This window comes from Phascolarctos cinereus, unplaced genomic scaffold (genome assembly GCF_003287225.1).
Source record: "Phascolarctos cinereus isolate Bilbo 61053 unplaced genomic scaffold, phaCin_HiC Scaffold_4;HRSCAF=312, whole genome shotgun sequence".
Lineage (NCBI taxonomy): Eukaryota > Metazoa > Chordata > Mammalia > Diprotodontia > Phascolarctidae > Phascolarctos > Phascolarctos cinereus.
The window spans coordinates 729,252,746-729,270,603 of record NW_027555847.1 but is presented as its reverse complement, the minus strand read 5'-3'; the positions used below and the strand labels follow the sequence as shown (position 1 = coordinate 729,270,603).

The window sequence follows — 17,858 nt, the reverse complement described above, 5'->3', positions numbered from 1 at the left end:
GGAGATTGAGGGTCTAATGGCAGGAGTACCCGGGAGGCCAGGGTCCTGGGTGCGAGGGCGTTCATGGAGGGCAGGTGGTGGGGGAGAGGAAAGGCTCTTGAGGGCTTTGAACGACGAACAAGAGAATTTCCAGTTGAGCTGATGGGGAGACGGAGGACAAGACCGGGGGGTGGGCTAGAGGGTGGCGGAGTCCTAAGGACTCTATTTCCCAACAAGCCATGCGGGCGCCTCCGTTGGAGGCGGGGGACGCATCAGTGCGGACGTCTCTCCCACCCTTGCGCTGGTCCCAAGTCCGGTGAACTCTGTTTCCCAGAAGGCCACACGACGTCTCTGTGGGCGGGGAGGGGAGAGGCGGAGGGGGTCATTTCCGGTGCAGCTTCGCCTTCTCGCGCCTGCGCTCCAGGATCCCCTCGGCCCGAAGCCTTGTCCCTGGCTGAGGGGTAGCTGGCCCGGAGAGAGTAGCGCGTGCGCAGTTCGAGATCCGCACCACCCCTTTCACTAACGGACGCTCCCATAGGTCGGCCCCGGAGGGAGGGGCGCAGGGGGAACCAATCTTCGAAGAGTTGCGGTCCCGCCCCAGGCTGTCCCGGGTGAACCTCGGGTCACAGGCGCCTGGGGAGCGAGCGAGGGGGATGAGCTAGGGGGGAAGAGCAAGGGTGACATGGCCACTGCGCCCAGGCGGGTGAGCTTGGGACCAGGGGGCGGGGCTAGAGGGCCGGGTCCGTGTCACGTGGGCCCGAGAGCTAGGGGGCGGGGCCCGCGGGCGGAGGGACACGGCCACGTGGTCCAGGGGTGGGGCCGAAGAGCCCTGGGCTCGGCTCCCTGCTGTTCTGAGCTCCAGGTGCGGAGCTGGTCTAGGAGGCTGGGCACGTTGGCTGGAGGCTCCCTGCGCCCAAAGCGGGTCTAGGAGGCCGACCCCGGGTCCTCCACTGTGCCACCTAGGTGCTCCGTCTGGAAAGCCCTTGAGCCTCACAGCACGGGCAGCAGTCCCGAAGCCCATAAGGAGCTTAGTCTAATGGGGCCACATAGAAGCCACAGGCACAGAGCTTCTTCAAGAAGAGCACCCCCAGGCACCGGGAGAGGCCATGATGAGATGTTCAGTCCTTTCAGTCTGTCCCACTCTTTGTGACCCCTTCGGGGGTTTCTTGGCAAAGATCCTGCAGTGGTTTGCCATGGCCTTCTCCAGTTCATTTTATAAATGGGGAAACTGAGGCAAACAGGATTAAGTGACTTGCCCAGGGTCACACAGCTGGTAAATGTGTGAGGCCAGATTCAAACTCAGGAAGCGGTGACGGGCAGCTAGGTGGCTTGGGCTCGGAATCAGGAAGGCTTACCCCAAACGGGCCCTGAAGGGTCGGATGCAACTGAAAGGACTGAACAAGATGAGTCTTAGAGCAGATCGTGGCAGCCAGCCACCCAGTAGAGAGTCAATAAAGGTCAAACCTGAAGCATCCCCAAGAGCCATACTCCTCCGCCCCCACCCACCTCCCCTTCCAGGAACACAGGAGATGGTCCCAGGGCTAGCACAAGTATCTTTGTGTTTTAGGAGGCAGTGACGTTCCAGGATGTGGCTGTGGACTTCACCTGGGAAGAATGGGCACGTTTGGCCCCTTCTCAGAAGGAACTGTACAAGGATGTGATGCTGGAGAACTACAGGAACCTGGTCTGCCTTGGTAATGACAGCTTTCTCCCTGGACTCACAGTCTGCCCAGGGGATCCTGAGTAAATGCTCTTGGCGTCTCAGGGCTCCAATGGCTATTACTTAGCAGAGATGGCCAGCCTTTTTGTGGCCAGGGGACAGAGCCTCTTGTTGCCTGTTCCCAGGTAAGAGCCTTGCTCATACACCTGGCACCTTGAAGCCCTGCCTGAGGTTGTACTTCCCTACTCTCTATTTTTCCTGGTCCCATCTCTCCTTTAACATCCCAGGGAAGTTTGTGTGAAGACAGGCAAGAGGCCCATCTTAGCAGAGAAGGGATCATATCAGCTCCTCATCTTTCTGAGCCCAAACTCAGTTTCCCTGTCACCATCAGACTTCCTAGAAACACTCCCAAGAGCATCCCCACACACAGCACGTCCACTTTTCCCTGAAGAGACAGGGGCTGGGATCGCATTGTGAGTAGGTTCTTTGTCCCTGGCATTTTCTCATTTCTAATGAGCAGGACTGGCAGTGTCCAAGCCCAGCTGTTCATGGCCAGGTGGACCAAGGGGAAGCACTTTGGATGCCAGAGAGAGAAGAGTCAGGGGGCAGCCTTCAAGGCAAGTGCGTGAAATGAGGGAGACAAGGCAATGTGAAACATCTGGATCTTTGTCAAAGCCCCTGGGCCTTGGAAGAAGGTCCTGGGAAGGCTCGTCTGCACCTCAACAAATCAATGCCCAGACATCTCTCCACTCACATTATCTTCTGCCGTTAGGGGAAGATGTTTGCTTGTAGGGGAGAGATTTAATTCAGCAGACATTTAGTAAATACCTGCCAAGTGCCTGGCACCTAACTAGGCCCAGAAACCAAACAGCCCCTGCCCTTTTGGTAGAGAGGAGGGATTGGGACACAGTGCTTATACAAATAAGTAGCTGTGAAACATAAAAAGGAAGCTTGGGTAGAGAGAGGGCATTAAGAAGTAGGGAGGTCAGGAAGAGCCTTGTGTGTGATGTGGCCCCCTGGAGGAAGAGCATTCTAGTATAGAGAAATCCTGGGCAGAGGCCCATAGGTAGGCTTCTTTGGCTGGAGCCTACAGAGTATGAAGGAGAGTGCAGTGCTCCATCCATGCCCTCTTGCCATCTGAGCACTTCTCACCTTTTATCATCAGACTTTCTGGCCCATGCTAAGACTTGAGATTGGGCCCCCTCCATTATCCTCCTAATGGGATGATGATTCAGTCAGTATCTGACCTGGCACTGTGGGCAGAGCTTTCCCTGGGAGCCAGGAAGGATGAGTAAATCTACTGCCTCATGACCAGAGAGGGCCCAGACGTAGGCCTCCTGACTATGTCTAGGTCCCGAACCTCAGCTCTGCCCTTCCTCCTCAAGTCAGATCAGCATCTTAACTGAGGGCTGGAGTGGAGCTGCTCTTTACTTGCCAAGGGGGGAATCACCATCTCATGTCCACCAAACGTTCCCTTAGAGATTTGTTTGGAGTCTGGGGCTGCCTAAGCTAAAGCTCCCTTGACTTTTGACCCCTCCTTTGTCTCCATCCATATCGTCTTCTACCATCCCTAGGTCCCTACCTTTCTGACTTTCTCTCCCCATTATACCCTTGGGAATCCCTATTCGCTTGTTAACAAACAGCCCTTCTCCTTCTCACAGTCCTTCCATTTTCTTGTAGTGACAGAATTTCCCAAGAAATTGAAATCCAAGCTCACCAGCCAGTAGTTCAAGGCCAGTCCTTCTCTAGTCCTGTGGTTCTGTCTGCAGTCTTCCAGCTATTACTGACAGTGGCTCAGCAGTACCATCCTCCATTTCTTCTAGGACCTGAGGCCATCATTTCTCCGGGCCTGGTGATGCATCCACCAAGGGTAGCTGAAGTGCTTTCTGACTACCTGCCCCATACTTATCTTTGGCAGTCATTTTTGTTCTCTCTGGTCCAGCCCAAAGATCATTCTCCTTGGTAGGGAAAAGATCCCATCTGAGGTGCTCTGCCTTCTCTCCATCATCCTGCCCCCTCTTTGACCCCCTTCTTTCCCTCAGGATAACTATCAAGCAAACCCTTTGTGCTGCCTCCTGATGCTCCTCCCACAGGACCGCGCCACATTTGCACATCCATCCTCAGTTCTCTGGCCTTGCTCCAACTTTCAGTGCCCACATGGAGGTCCCTCCTGCAGCCGCATCACTTTCTGCAGACATCCCTTTGTTCCCTCTTTTTGGAATCGCTTCCCTTTGCTGCATCAGGATTTCATTCTTTAAACAAAAAGTTTGATGCATGGTTTTTGTCTTTCCATCACAGTCACTTCTACTTCCTTCACTCCAGATTGAACCCTCTGTGGTGACTAAGGCAACAAGTCCAAATATAATGGATATCCATTGTCCTAGCTGCAGCTGGCAATGTCTGCAGCGTCGGGCCTTGTCTTCCTCTGCTCTGCTGGGAGGCCGAAGATGGATTGAATTGTCTGTTCTCTGGGGTCGTCCTCGCTTTCTTGGTTCCTAGAACTTGTGGCCATCTTTTCATCTACACCCTTGGAGTCATTGTGATTGTCATTCCTTGGTTCTGCTCATTTCAGTCTGCATCAGTTCACAAAGATCTTCCCAAGCTTCTCTAAAGTTCTTTCCTCTCTTCTAACAGCACAGTAATTTTCCACTGCATTTGCCTCCCTGGTTTTTTCATCCCTTCTCCAGGGGATGAGCAGGCACTCACTTGTTCCAGTTCTTTGCTGCCACAGAGAATGTGGTTGTAGATGTTTTGGTCTCTGTAGACCTTTGTTTCCACGTGACTTGCTTGAAGTGTGTGACTGAGGGAGATTTTTGGATCTTTGGGTATCTGTGATCTGTCACTTTTCTGGCATAATTTGAAATGGGAATCCAAAACAAATGAAATCAATTTATAGCTTCATTGGCAGTGCATCCCTCACGGTTCCTGTCTTCCCGCAAACCCTCCGACAGTGGTGGTTGTATCTTTGACTAGCTTGATTAGTTTGCAGGATGGAGGTAAAAGCTCAGAGTTGTATTCATTTTCATTTCTTTTATTAGTGATTTGAAACCTCTGGTCAAGTACAGTTTGTAATTCTTTGGAAAATTCTTCATTCTCTTTGACCACATGCTTCTTGTGGGAAGGGCCGAGGGGGCGATTCTATTTATTTTCTACTTCACTCCTTAATTTCAGCTTCCCTGATTTTACTCATGCAAACAGTCATATTGGAAGTAATCAGAGTTATCTAGTTTTCTCCTTTATGACCTCAGAATTGTTAAGGCTTTCCCATCCCTCCCACCTGTAGAATTTGATCCATTTTTTCTTGCTTGTATCCTTCCTGTGACCCCTTTGAGCTGCTTTCCTCAACTATGATTCATGTCAGCCTTTGCCTGTCCTCCTCTCCTCAATTGCAAACTCTGGAATTCTGAGATTCCTTTCAGAATCTCAGGAATTCAGATTCAAAGCCTCTGTAGAGGAAAAATCTCTTTCTGCTCATTCCCCACTTCCTCTTTCCCATTCACCACTAAAGTAGGGAAGACCTGAGGTTGAGTCCTGCCTCAGGCACTTGCTAACTATTAATTAGTTATTTAACAGCCCTTGGCCTCAGTTTCCACATCTGTAAAATGGGTATAACAATAGCACCTATGTCGCAGGGTTATTATGAAGATGAAATGCAATGTGGACTACATGAAGCATCTTGTAAACCTCAAGGCGGCATGTAAAGGTTAGCTCTTATTATTATTGATGGCCGCTCTTCCCATCCCCCCTCCTTTCCCTCTCCCTCTCCCCTCTCCTGCCATGTGCCCTCTGAAGCCCCAGACCATCCCCAAACTTTTCCTTCCATCTCTGCCCACAGGAGATACAGCATCCTGGGCACCTTCTCCGGTACTGGATGCAGCTTCTCTTGTGCCCTTCAGTCCTAGTCCTGAAGGAAAATAGGCTGCTCCTGACCTAGCCCCTACATCCCTCAGCAGCCTCTGGTCCTTCCAGAGCTGTCATTGTATCTGAATCCTGATGGCAAGTTGCCCCTCCCCCAGCTCCCACCTGAGTCACCCTCTTCTTCTTCTCAAAGAGTTTGGTACTTGGCAGAGTCTTCCTCTCTAGTCCAGCCCCTGCTCTTAGAGTTCATTAGATATTTCACTATGCATGTTGACATCTACCCAAGCACTAGCCTCCTCGATTCTTTTGACCTACACCTTCCTTCTACTGCAGCGTATTGACCTCGTGTCATCCACAACCCCTTCCTCCTCCTTTTTACGCTATGACATTCCTTTTGCCCTTAGAACAGAACCAGTCTCCCTGGGGCCTTTCTTTGTCCTGTTTTCTCCCCTGACTAGAATATTAGTCCTATAGCATTATACAGTACCTTGCAATTTCTCAAATACACTTGCCTTCTAGGGGAGAGAAGGGAATAAGCATTTATGTAGTGTCTACTACATACCAGGCATTGTGGTGAGCACTTTTACAAATATTTTCTCATCTGATCCTCACCAAAACCCCAACTTTCTCTTGACTCTTGTGTTTGTCTTTCAGAGTTCCTACTTAGCTTTGGGCTCTTCATTAGAAATGCTTGAAAGTTCCTTATTCCATTAAAGGTTTATTTTTTTTTCTATAGGATTGTACTCAGCTCTGCAGGATAAATTATTCTTGGTCATAAGCCTATCTCTTGCTTTTGGAATATTGTATTTCATGCTCTCCTTTTGTTTATAGTAGATGCTGCCAAGTCTTATGTGACCCTGGCTGTGGATCCTTGGAACTGGAACTGCTTCTTTCTGGAAGCTTGCTTTATGTAGGATCTTTTGCTTGTGGAACTTTCAGGATGTGATAGGTGGGTTCTTTCCATTGTCACTTTGCCCTCATCTGGTTCTGATAGATCTGGGAAGTTTTCATTTATGGATTTCTTGAAATATAGTGTTCAGGCTTTTTGATTGATTATAATTTCAGGGAGCCTAATGCTTCTTAAATCATCTTTCTGACCTGTTTCCCAGGCCAGTTGTTTCTGAACTTTTCTCTTACATTTTCTTCTATTTTTGTGATCTTTTTGATTTTACTCTAATATTTCTTGCTGTCTTGTGGAGCTTTGGTTTCTGAGCAGTCTGTTCTAATTTTTAGATTGGGTCAGGTTGATCACTTTCTCTTCTGAGTTAATTAATCTCTTCTCACTTCTTTCTTCAGGAGTCTTAATTCAATCTTCACCTTCATTCTTCATTCTTCTAGACATTTGTGTTGTCCAAGGATTTTTAATTTGGGGTCCGTGAACGTGTGTGTGTGTGTATTTAGTATGTTGACCACTGTTTCAATATGCTTGATTTCCTTTGGAATCTTATGTATTTAAAAACATTATGCTGAGGAAGGAGCCATCCATTTCACTAGACTGCCAAAGAGGTCCATGACACCCAAAAATGAAGACTTCCTGATGTAGTACTTGTGGAAAATCCGTGTTTTAAAAATTGAGTCTCTGGTTGCATGTGCTGTAGAGTTATAGCTACAATAATTGTTGATCCTGGTGGGGGTTTTCTTTGATTTCCTCATCTTTCTAGGTTTTATTCCTGAACTGGGGCTTTGTGCCAGGGCCAGGCACAGAGGAGGATGGAGGGGCAAGTCTTGCAGGAGTAAGGAGGTGATAATCTGTCTGTATTCTGCACAGTAATTGAGGAAGGATGTTGTTAAACTGGAGAGGGTTCAAAGGAAGACAGCCAGGCTAGTGGAAAGGCACCAGGAACATTTAACCCTGGAGAAGAAAAGAGTCAGGAGCCAAGATGGCGGCATTCCAATACTGCAAGGCTGTCACAGTAGAAGGGCAGAGGCAGGACCAATGGCTGGAAGCTGTAGAGATGCACATTTAGGTTTGTGACAAGTTGCCTTGAGAAGGAGCCTTTAGCCTAATCTTCAAGGAATTTCCTTTTGAGGCTTGGTGGCTGCTTGTTTGGTGAATTGTAGGGAGGATCTTCCTTTTGGGCTGGGAGGTGGATTCCTTCCAACTCTGTAGGTTCATATTTCTATTTCTTTGACCCCTGGGAGTTCAGAAGTGAAGAGTTCAACCCCTCCAGTAATCAGCTGTGACTCGATGGAAGCTATTTATCTTTGTAGCCTTAGTCTCTGAAAGGAGATTAGACTAGGTGAATTCCCGGGTCTGTTATATCCCTAACATTCTGTTAAATAACCCATTTACTTTAGCTCTTCTTGTAATATTCATTCTTTAGGTTGAGCTGAAAGTGTATGCTTGTTTGTAGAGAGGCTCTGGGGGACAGGGGAAAAGGTATTATAAATCAGAGTTGGAAGACTTGATTCACACTCTGGCTTTGATGCTTAACAACATCATTTTGAATGAGTCACTAAATCAAGGTAAGCTGCAGTTTCCTCTTTTGGAGAAATGTAATGACTGAGAGTATAGGGAGTTTGAAGGTGAAAGCTTCATTTTAATAAGCATCCAAGCATCTACATAGAAGGAATGAGAGTACAAGTACAAGGTGGTGTCTATGAATAATGTGATCATGACTGTGGTAACAATATTAATTAGTAGTAATAATAATTATATGTTTTCTTGTTATTTGTTCTTCCTGTGAAGTCTGACAGTTGTTTTTCTTAGGAGACAAAAGGTAGGACTGTGCATTCAGCAGGGAGATGGGATATTTATATTTTTTAAATGTTTTCTTTCAGGTTGGAAGAATAGGTCTGACACAGAGGAATTGGCTCCAGACGTAGAAGCCTGGGAATGTAAAGCCAGGTTACTGAAGCAGGAGCGCAATGAAGATAAACATTCTAGACTAGACCCAAGAAAACAGAATCGAATCCGCTCAAAGAAGATATTTTCTAAATCTAGTGAATGTGGGAAACTCATCAGTTATAATTCAGACCTTACTAAGTGTCAGAAAGTTGACATTATGAAGAAAACTTATGAATGTAATGAATGTGGTGAGATCTTCCAGTGGAGTTCTCATTTCACTAAACATCAGCGAATATGTACCAGAGAGAAACCCTGTGAACATAATAAATGTGAAAGGGCCTCTTGTTCAAGCAGAAGACCTTCTGAACGTCAGAGGATTCATAGTGGAGAGAAATTTGATGAATGTCACATATGTGGGAAAACTTTCTGCCAGTTCACAGAACTTACTGAGCATCAAGCAGTTCATAGAGGAGAAAATCCATTTGAATGTGTTGAATGTGGAAAGAACTTCAGCCGGAGTTCACAACTTATTGTGCATCAGAGAATTCATGCTGGAGAGAAACTGTATGAATGTAATGACTGCGGGAAGGCCTTCCATTGGTGTTCACGGCTTATTCAACATCGGAGAATTCACAGTGGAGAGAAACCTTTTGAATGTAATGAATGTGGGAAGGCATTTCGCCAGAGGATACAACTTACTGTACATCAGAGAATTCATACTGGAGAGAAACCTTATGAATGTAAAGAATGTGGGAAGGCCTTCCACCGAAGCACAGGACTCACACAACATCAGAAAATTCATACTGGAGAGAAACCTTATGAATGCAAGGAATGTGGGAAGGCCTTCTGCCGGAGCTCACAACTCAATCAGCATCAGAGAATTCATACTGGAGAGAAACTTTATGAATGTAGTGAATGTGGGAAGGCCTTCTGCCGTAGGTCACAACTTACACAACATCAGATAATTCATACTGGAGAGAAACCATATGAATGTGGTGAGTGTGGGAAGGCTTTCCACCAGAGCTCACAACTTATTCGACATAAAGTAATTCATACAGGAGAGAAACCTTTTGAATGTAATCAATGTGGGAAGGCCTTCCATAGGAGCACAGGACTTACACAACATCAAAGAATTCATACTGGATGGAAACCTTTTGAGTGTAATGAATGTGGGAAGGCCTTCCACAGGAGCACTGGACTAATACAACACCAGAGAATTCATACTGGAGAGAAACCATATGAATGTAAGGTATGTGGGAAAACCTTCCGCAGGAGCTCACAACTTACTCAGCACAAGGTAATTCATACTGGAGAGAAACCTTATGAATGTAATGAATGTGGGAAGACCTTCTGCTGGAGCTCACAGCTTACTCGACATCAGAAAATTCATACTGGAGAGAAACTTTCTGTATATAGGATGTGTGAGAATGCCTTCCACACAGAGAAACTTCTTAATCAACACCACAAAATACATACTGGAGAGAAGCCTTATGAAGTTAAGTCCTTATGAATATGATGAAAGTGAGAAGGGTTTCAGACAGAGCAAACACTACTGAAAACTAGATAAGTCGAACTAAAGCAAAATCCTATAGATTTTTTCACTCTCCGGAAGTCCCAAGCCGCTTCCTTTGTCCTGTCTCACACTTTATAGCAGACACTGTTGTGCACTCTTAAATTACTGAGAAAGTTGTAGAAATATGGGAGGCACTTTCTGTATTTACTCATCACAAATGCCCAGGATTCTGAACTACTTCCTCCTTCCTGTTACCATGGCAAACACAGTCTTTTCCCTCTTCTTTCCAAAGGCTGATTCCTTTGCCTGTGCCTTGATGCCACCACTTCCTTTTTACTCCAGGGCATTACTTTGGCAATCATTCCCATCTTTCTTTGAATCTTAAATCTCTCCCACTGGCTCTTTCTGAACTTTATGTTCAGGTATCCTGATTTCCCAAAACCAAAAAATCTCTATCCATCCATTCACCAACCCATCTCTTTGTTTCATTGCCAGACCTCTTGAAAATTCTTCTGATTTCCAATAATAGTAAATGGCATTTACATAGCACTTGAAAGTTTACAACAACATTAACATATCTTAGTTGAGCCTCACAAAAATCCTATGAAGACATGATGGCAGGCATTATGATCCTTTTTATAGATGGAGAAAAGGGTGACTTGGGTTTAAATGACTTGTATGTAGACATTCAGTAGCAATTGTTCCCTCAGAGGACACTGGTGACTTCTTACTTGCTAAGTAAGATGGCCTTTGTAGTACGCCCTTGTTCCTCTATATAGTATTTGATGTAGTTCATCGTCTTTTCCTTCCAGCTGCGCTGTGCCCTTCTGTATTCCAAAATGCCACACTCCTGTGGCTTATAATGACAACTTGAATTTAAATGATGCCTTCAAGATTTTTAGAATGCTTTTCTCCCTGCATCCAACAATCCTTTGAAGGAGGCTGAACTAGTAATAGTCATCCCATCTTAGAGACCAGGAAACTGAGAGGGTTACTTGCTTTTGAGACAGTAGTTATTGAGAGTCTGATGTGGACTTCAGATCCAGGGGTCCTGACTTCCAGGCCTTCAATCTTTCCACTATATCATGTTGATTTCCCTCCTTTATCTGTACCTGCTTCTTTGATTTCTTTGTTGATGCATTTTCCCACTCCCTTAAATAGCATGTTCCCCCACTAGTCCCTGACTAGAACCTAAGATTTATGCTGCCATGATGCATGGCCCAACAGACTTCTTCATTTTCCACACCCGGAAAGGGTACAGAAAATGGGTATACATGTTAGCTAGGGCTCATGGAAAATGTAGGTATGGGTATCCATGTCAGAAGCAAAGGCGAGGAACCTCTGAAAAGCCCTGACTACATGTAGACAACTACATACATGCGCACATATAGATGCAAACAACTACATGCATATGTACATATATACATATATATATATATAAATTGGAGGCAGTCTTAGAGGAATGCAGTAGCATCAAGGGGAATTGGGAAAGACCTCTGACAGAATGTGAGATTTGAAGGAAGCCAGGGAATCCAGGAAGTGGAGGTGAAGAAGAAAAGCATTCCAGGCATGGGAGACAGTCATTGAAAAGGCACCTTCTGGTGCAAACCCTGTGGTCCATCCAGCTCAGTCTCTTTGCTATCCTTTAGACACAACACTCCATTACTTTTGTACTCACTGACTATCAACCATGCTTGTAGTGCACTTTCCTCACATCCACCCTATAGAATCCCTTCCTTTTGAGCAGACTTGGCTCATGCACCGTATTCTATGTTGAGCCTTTCTTGATTGTCCCAATTATTAGTGCATTTGCTCTGAAAACTATATTATGTTAATTTGTGTTTATTCTGAATAATCCTCTCTCCTCGAGGGAAAGGACTCTTTTTTTTTGTATCCCTAGGACCTAGCACAATGTCTGTGACATAGATGCTTAATAAATGCTTGATTAGTAATGATAATTGGCATTACCTAGTGGCTTAAGGTTTGCAGTGTACTTTATGAATATGTTCTCAATAGATAACTTCCAATTATTCCTATTAAGGAAATCTTACCTGAGTAAAATCATTGAAATGTCAACATAGGAGCCAAGAGAAACTAAAAAAGACAAACTCAGAGCCTAGATGTGTCTATTACAATAGTCCATACAGATGATAGTGAGGGCTTGGGGGGGTAGGATGGTAGAAGTAGGCATAGAGAAGTCAGGACAGGTGTGAGAGAGATTATTGGTGACTAGGTAGGGCTTGGTAACTGGTCACTCAGAGACGGGAAAGGTCAGATCCTAGGTATGGTGTTATTCTGGCTTGTTTTAAGAAAGAAAAGAAAAGGAATCCATTAGGGGGAAAACCAGGAAGAAGGCTGAAGAATTTATTATTTTTTATAACTGGGATATATCAGAAGATGTACATTAGGAAGTGGAATAAAGTCCAGACATTAAGAAAGTAAACTCTAGAAATACAATAATATGAACATGGAACTAGGGACCAGGATAAAGAAAGGGGAGGAGGGGGTTATTAAGGAAGACAGTAGAATTGAAAATGGAAATCACAAGCAAAGCAAGCTTAAAACTTCAAAGGGCTGATCAGAAAGTGGGGAGATTAAAAGGAAAAAGAAAAGTAACATCCAGTGGTCTGGGTTGGGTGAAGAGAGTGCAGAGGAGTAAGATCAGACAGATTCTAGATTAGTATTACTCATCTAATTCTCCCCCTAATTTCCCACCAATGTCTGCCCACACATGGTTATTCCCTACTCTCCCTGGGAGAACAGAGGAGGTTTTATAATAGAATATGATCAACAAGCATTTATTGTGTACTATGTGCTGTGCATGATGCTTGTGACTGGGGGTAGAAGACAAAAATCAAAGTCCCTTCCCTCAAGGAGGGAAAGCACTCCTAAAAATCATGATCACAAACAGAATAAACTCAACTATAAAATGGAGGGGAGTAAAAGAAGAGATTAGCAGAATTCAACAATATATTTGTAAGAAACATGCTTAAAACATATTGACAGGCAAAATGAAGAGTTAAATAGAATTTCTCAGGTAAATTTTGAAAAGCAGAGGTGACAATCATGATTTCAATCAAGGCAGGAGTAAAAGTAGATATTGTTAAAAACACACAAGCAGGGGAAATTGCATTATGTTTAAAGGCAACATAGCATCTGAGTACTTAAAGGAAAAATTAATTAAACTACTTGGAGAAATCGTAAAACATTAGTCGTTGAGAGACTTTAATGTGTCCATTTCAAACCTAGAGGAACCTAACATAAACAAAAAATTGAGGAATTGAGAATTTTAGAAAAGTTTGTTAGGATAAACTCCTGGCAATTATTGAAATTTTAAGGAATATACATATGTCTTAGCTTTGTATTAGCACCTTTATAAAAACCTATCATGTAATGGTTATTAAAAATAATTACAGAAAAGCAGAAATAATAAATATCATTAACTGACCAAGCACAATCAAAATCATAAATCATTTGAATAAAGGGTTCACACTTTAACAGACTAAATGATTAAAATCCTAATAAGCAAGTGGCTCAAAAAGCAAATCATAAGAACAATAAGTAAATTTATCAAGGTTAGACAATATTCCAAAACTTTTGGTATGTAGGCAAAACATTCCTTCGGGGAGAAATGCATACCTCTAAACACTTTCAATCAACAAAAAGAACAGATTGATGAATTGTCCATACAACTAAAACTAGAAAGGCAACAGATAAAAATAGAGAGTCTGAAAATCAGAGGAGATAAAATTGAAAACAAAAAAAAATACTGACAAAATCAGGAGCTGAATTTTGAAGAAAATAATAAAATAAACCATTAATAATTTAATTTTAAAAAAAGAATGGAAAGCCAAATGTGAAAAAGAAGTCCAACAGATCAAGAAGAATGTAAATGAAATGTAGGAATATTTGTAAACAAAATCCCCAAATTAATAGAACAAGAAACAAAGAACTTAGCACAGTCTCAGAACAAGCCATTAAGGAATTCCCAAAGAAAACCCCCAGGCTCAGGTATAAGGGAATTCTATTAAATATTCAAAGAACAGTTAACTGTAATATTGCCTAAATTAATTGCAAATATAGAGAATGAAGTTACCTTGATGAACTTTTATGAAACAAAATATGTTCCTCATATCCCAACCAGGAAGAGATAAATACAAGAAACATTAAAAAATTAAAATGACATGATTATATCAATAGATGCAGAAAAGCCTTTGACTTATTTAACGACAGTCATTTTTGTGTAAAAAATAATTTTAAAGTACAGCAGTAAATGGCCCGTTCTGTACAATGGTAGACAGAGCCTAAACCAAGAGTTAATATTTTAAATGAAAGAACACTGGAGGTCTTGAGTAATGAGTAATTGTAATTGTAAAAGGTAATGAGTAAAACAAAGATGTCCATTATCACCGCTACTATGTAATATTCTAGAAATGCTAGTTATAGCAATACAACAAGAAAAAGAAATTGAGGGGAAAGTATAGACAGAGGTAAGTTAACAGTGATCTCTATTTGTAGATAATATGGTTTATGTAAAGAATCTTTGAGATTCCATAAAAAATTAATTGAATAACTTCAGTGAAGTAGCAGGATACAAAATAAACCTGCAAAAGCACCAGTCTTTCTGTATATTACTAACAAAACTTAACAGAAGGAGATGGAAAAAAATTTCACTTAAAATAATTGTGAGTACACACACACACACACAAACACAATCTCAAAAGTCCTGGTGCAGCTAGAAGCTATTCAAGCATTAGCAACTGGGGGAATTGGAAAAGGCTACATGTAGAAGGTGGCATATGAGCTGACTTTTAGGGAAACCAGGGATTCCAAAGAGTCAGAAGCAAAGAGGGAGAGCATTCTAAGCATGGGGAACAGATCTAGTGCTATATCAATCGAACTACCACTTTATAGAATTAGACTAATAATAAAATTCATCTGGAAGGACAAAGGGTCAAAAATCTTAAGGAAAATAATGAAAAAAGTAGGGATAAAGAGCCCAGCATGACCAGATCTCAACCTATGGTATAAGATAATAATCACCAAATGTTCACCAGGTTAGAAAATAGAAAGGTTGACAATAGAACAGATAAAGCAAATGACCTTAAAGCAATCAAAGTTAGCACAAGGGCACCAATACTGGCAATTCCAGAGAAACTGGAGTGCAGTTTAGAAGTAAATAGGTTGAAAACAACATCTCACACCATGAGCTAAATAGAAAAGGTCACATCCTCCCTTCCTCATTCCCCAAATTAGGACAGAGGAGTCTTTTACAACCATGGCTAGTGGTTGTAACTAAGCAAGGGATAGTGGGTTAGAGGTGATCAAAGAAGATAAAATGGACAGTTTCCATTACACAAAAAAAGAAAAACATTTGCAAAACAAAATTAGTGGAGTGAGAGTTGAAAGGAAAATAATTTGGGGAAAGCTCTATAAGAAATATTCTGACAAAGGTCAGATATCCAAGATATTTAGGGAACTGATGCAAACATCAAGAGCCACTCCCAAAAAAGTAGTCAAAAGATATGAAGAGACAGTTTTCAAACGAAGAAATGAAAGCTGTCGGCCATATGAAGAAGTACTACTCACTGAAGTAAGAGAAATGCAAGTTAAAGTAACTCAGATGTGTCACCCCCACATTGATCAGATTGGCAAAGATGACAGAGATGAAAATGACAATTGTTGGAGGGGCTGTCAGAAAACAGCCACACTTATGAGCTATTGACATAGTTGTAAAATGATCCAACCATTCCGGAAAACAGATTAAAACGGAAACCAAAAGGTCACTAAAGTGTTCATGCCATTTCACCCAACATCAACACTCCGCCTACAGTAAAAGATCAAAGCACAAGAACACATGTACAAGAATGTTTTTAGCAACAGTTGTTGATGTAACAAGGACTAGCAACAAAGTATGTGACCATCCACTCCAGAACTGCTAAAGAAATGGTATGATAATGTAACGGCATTTCACTGAATCATAATGAAAGATGAATATGAAGAAGAATATTCAGAGAAGCTTGGGGAGATTTGCATGGACTGACCCAGTGAGATCCAGTGACAGAAGAACAATTTGCACGTCTTTGCATTTTGATCACGATTCTAAGAGACTGGTGATGAAGCGTGAGTCAGTCTCCCCTCCTGGCAGAGAGCTGATGAACCAGGGGTACAAATGAAACATACGTTTTCAGACATGGCTGGTGCGTTGATGTGTCTTACTTTACAATATTTGTTACAAAAGAGGGTGGCTTCTATTTAGGGTTGGACGGGGGTGGGAGTGTGCTCATGGGTATGGACAGGGATACAAACAAGTATTAATAAAATATTTTAAAACACACAGGAGAAAACAAAAAAGTTTGGAAGAGGACCCTATTTTATTACTGCTTTGTCAAATACATACTTAAACCTTACAGAGGTCAAAGAAAGGAAAAAGACCCATATGGACAAAAATGTAGCTGAAAGTAAATATGTTTTTCATAGAAGCCCCAAATTGTAAAGTAAGGGGGTGCCCACCAATTAGGGAATGGCTTAAAATTATGATATATGAATGTAATGGAATATTATTATGGTGCCATAAGAAAAGTTGAAATAGTTTCAGAGGAAATTGTGAAGACCTCTCTGAGAGCTGCTACAGGGTGAAGTGAACAGAACCAGAACTCTCTCTCTCTTTGTTTCTCTTTCTCTCTCTCTCTCTCTCTCTCCACCTACACACACACACACACACACACACACACACACACACACACACACACACACGTAATTGTATCAATTAATCTTTCAAAGTTGTTTTTCTCTGTAATATACATACATATATATGTGCATATATATATATATATATATATATATATATATATATATATATATATGCAATGATAATATAGAGAAAAACAGCTTTGAAAGACTGATCGATGCAATGATAAACCACAAGCCCAGAGGACGTGCCATCCCACACCCTGTCTGATAGGGCCATGAATTTAAAAACATTTTGGGACATAGCCAATGTGGGAATTTGTGTTTTGGATTATACATATTTTTATGTGGGTTTTATTTATAATTTTTATTGTCCAATGGGGACAGTGGGAGGGAGAGATAATGGATGATAGATAAAATAGAAATTTTTTTAAAAATAGATTAAAATTTCAAAAATAAATGTACAGATAAAACAGGTCTTATAAGCAGTTCTTTTTGGTTCCTTGCATACTGAAGTGACTGTGTTTATGGATTGTTAAGTTCATAATAAAACCCCCAGTATTTTGAAGTTGATCAGTAGAACAGGCTAGATTAGATAAACGTGGTGCAGTGGATGGATAGAGTGCTGGACATGGAGTCAGGAAGACCAGAGTTCAGATCCAGCCTCAGATACTTACTAGCTGTATGATCCTGGGCAAGTCACTTAACCTCTATTTGTCTCAGTTTCCTGGTCTGTAAAATGGGGACAATACTAGCACTCCCTCCCAGGGTTGTTGTGAGGATCGAATGAGATAATAATTGTGAGGTGCTTGGCACAGTGCTTGGCACAGTGCTTGGCACATAGGGAGCACTATAGAAATATTATTATCATTAAACACGACCCAGAAGCCTGGAAGCCCAGTATCAGGAAACGCAAGGACCACAGCCACTGGGGTAGATTCCCCATTGGACATCAATGTGGCAGAATCGAGGGTTATACCAACAGCTAACTCCATGCAGCCAGGTGGCACCGTGGTGTTAGGAAGACACATCTGGCCTCAGACTCTTGCTTGCTGTGTGACCCTGGGCAAGTCACTTCACCTTGCTTGCCTCAGTTCCTCATCTGTAAAACGAGCTGGAGAAGGAAATGGCCAACCCCTCCAGTGTCTCTGCCAAGAAAACCCCAAATGGGGTCACAAAGAGTCGGATGGGACTGAAATGATTGAATAACAACCACCACATTCCATGTACCATACTGATGCCAAATGAATGCGTCTTCTACGTATAAAATATTGCATCATAATTTTCAAAAAAGAGAATTGAAAGGGGCTGCTGGTACCTTTCAAAACTATGGCTGGGGGCGGGGAAGAATTCTTAACTAAACAAGGGAA

At 42.8% G+C, this 17,858-nt stretch overlaps 1 protein-coding gene across 1 annotated transcript; it reads left to right on the top strand.

Moving 5' to 3' along the window:
• The first annotated feature begins 366 nt into the window (after positions 1-366).
• On the top strand, positions 367-15,995 carry LOC110201757 (uncharacterized). Its single transcript, XM_020977630.2, has 3 exons — positions 367-682; positions 1,547-1,673; positions 8,279-15,995. Exons 1-3 carry the CDS (start codon positions 662-664, stop codon positions 9,793-9,795), a joined length of 1,665 nt encoding a protein of 554 aa, XP_020833289.1. The 5' UTR covers positions 367-661; the 3' UTR covers positions 9,796-15,995.
• Positions 15,996-17,858: the final 1,863 nt, after the last annotated feature.

Coding starts and splice junctions, on each gene's coding strand:
- LOC110201757 (XM_020977630.2), top strand. CDS start 662: ATGGCCACTGCGCCCAGGCGG. Junction 683..1,546: donor TGGCCACTGCGCCCAGGCGG/GTGAGCTTGGGA, acceptor TTTGTGTTTTAG/GAGGCAGTGACGTTCCAGGA. Junction 1,674..8,278: donor CAGGAACCTGGTCTGCCTTG/GTAATGACAGCT, acceptor GTTTTCTTTCAG/GTTGGAAGAATAGGTCTGAC.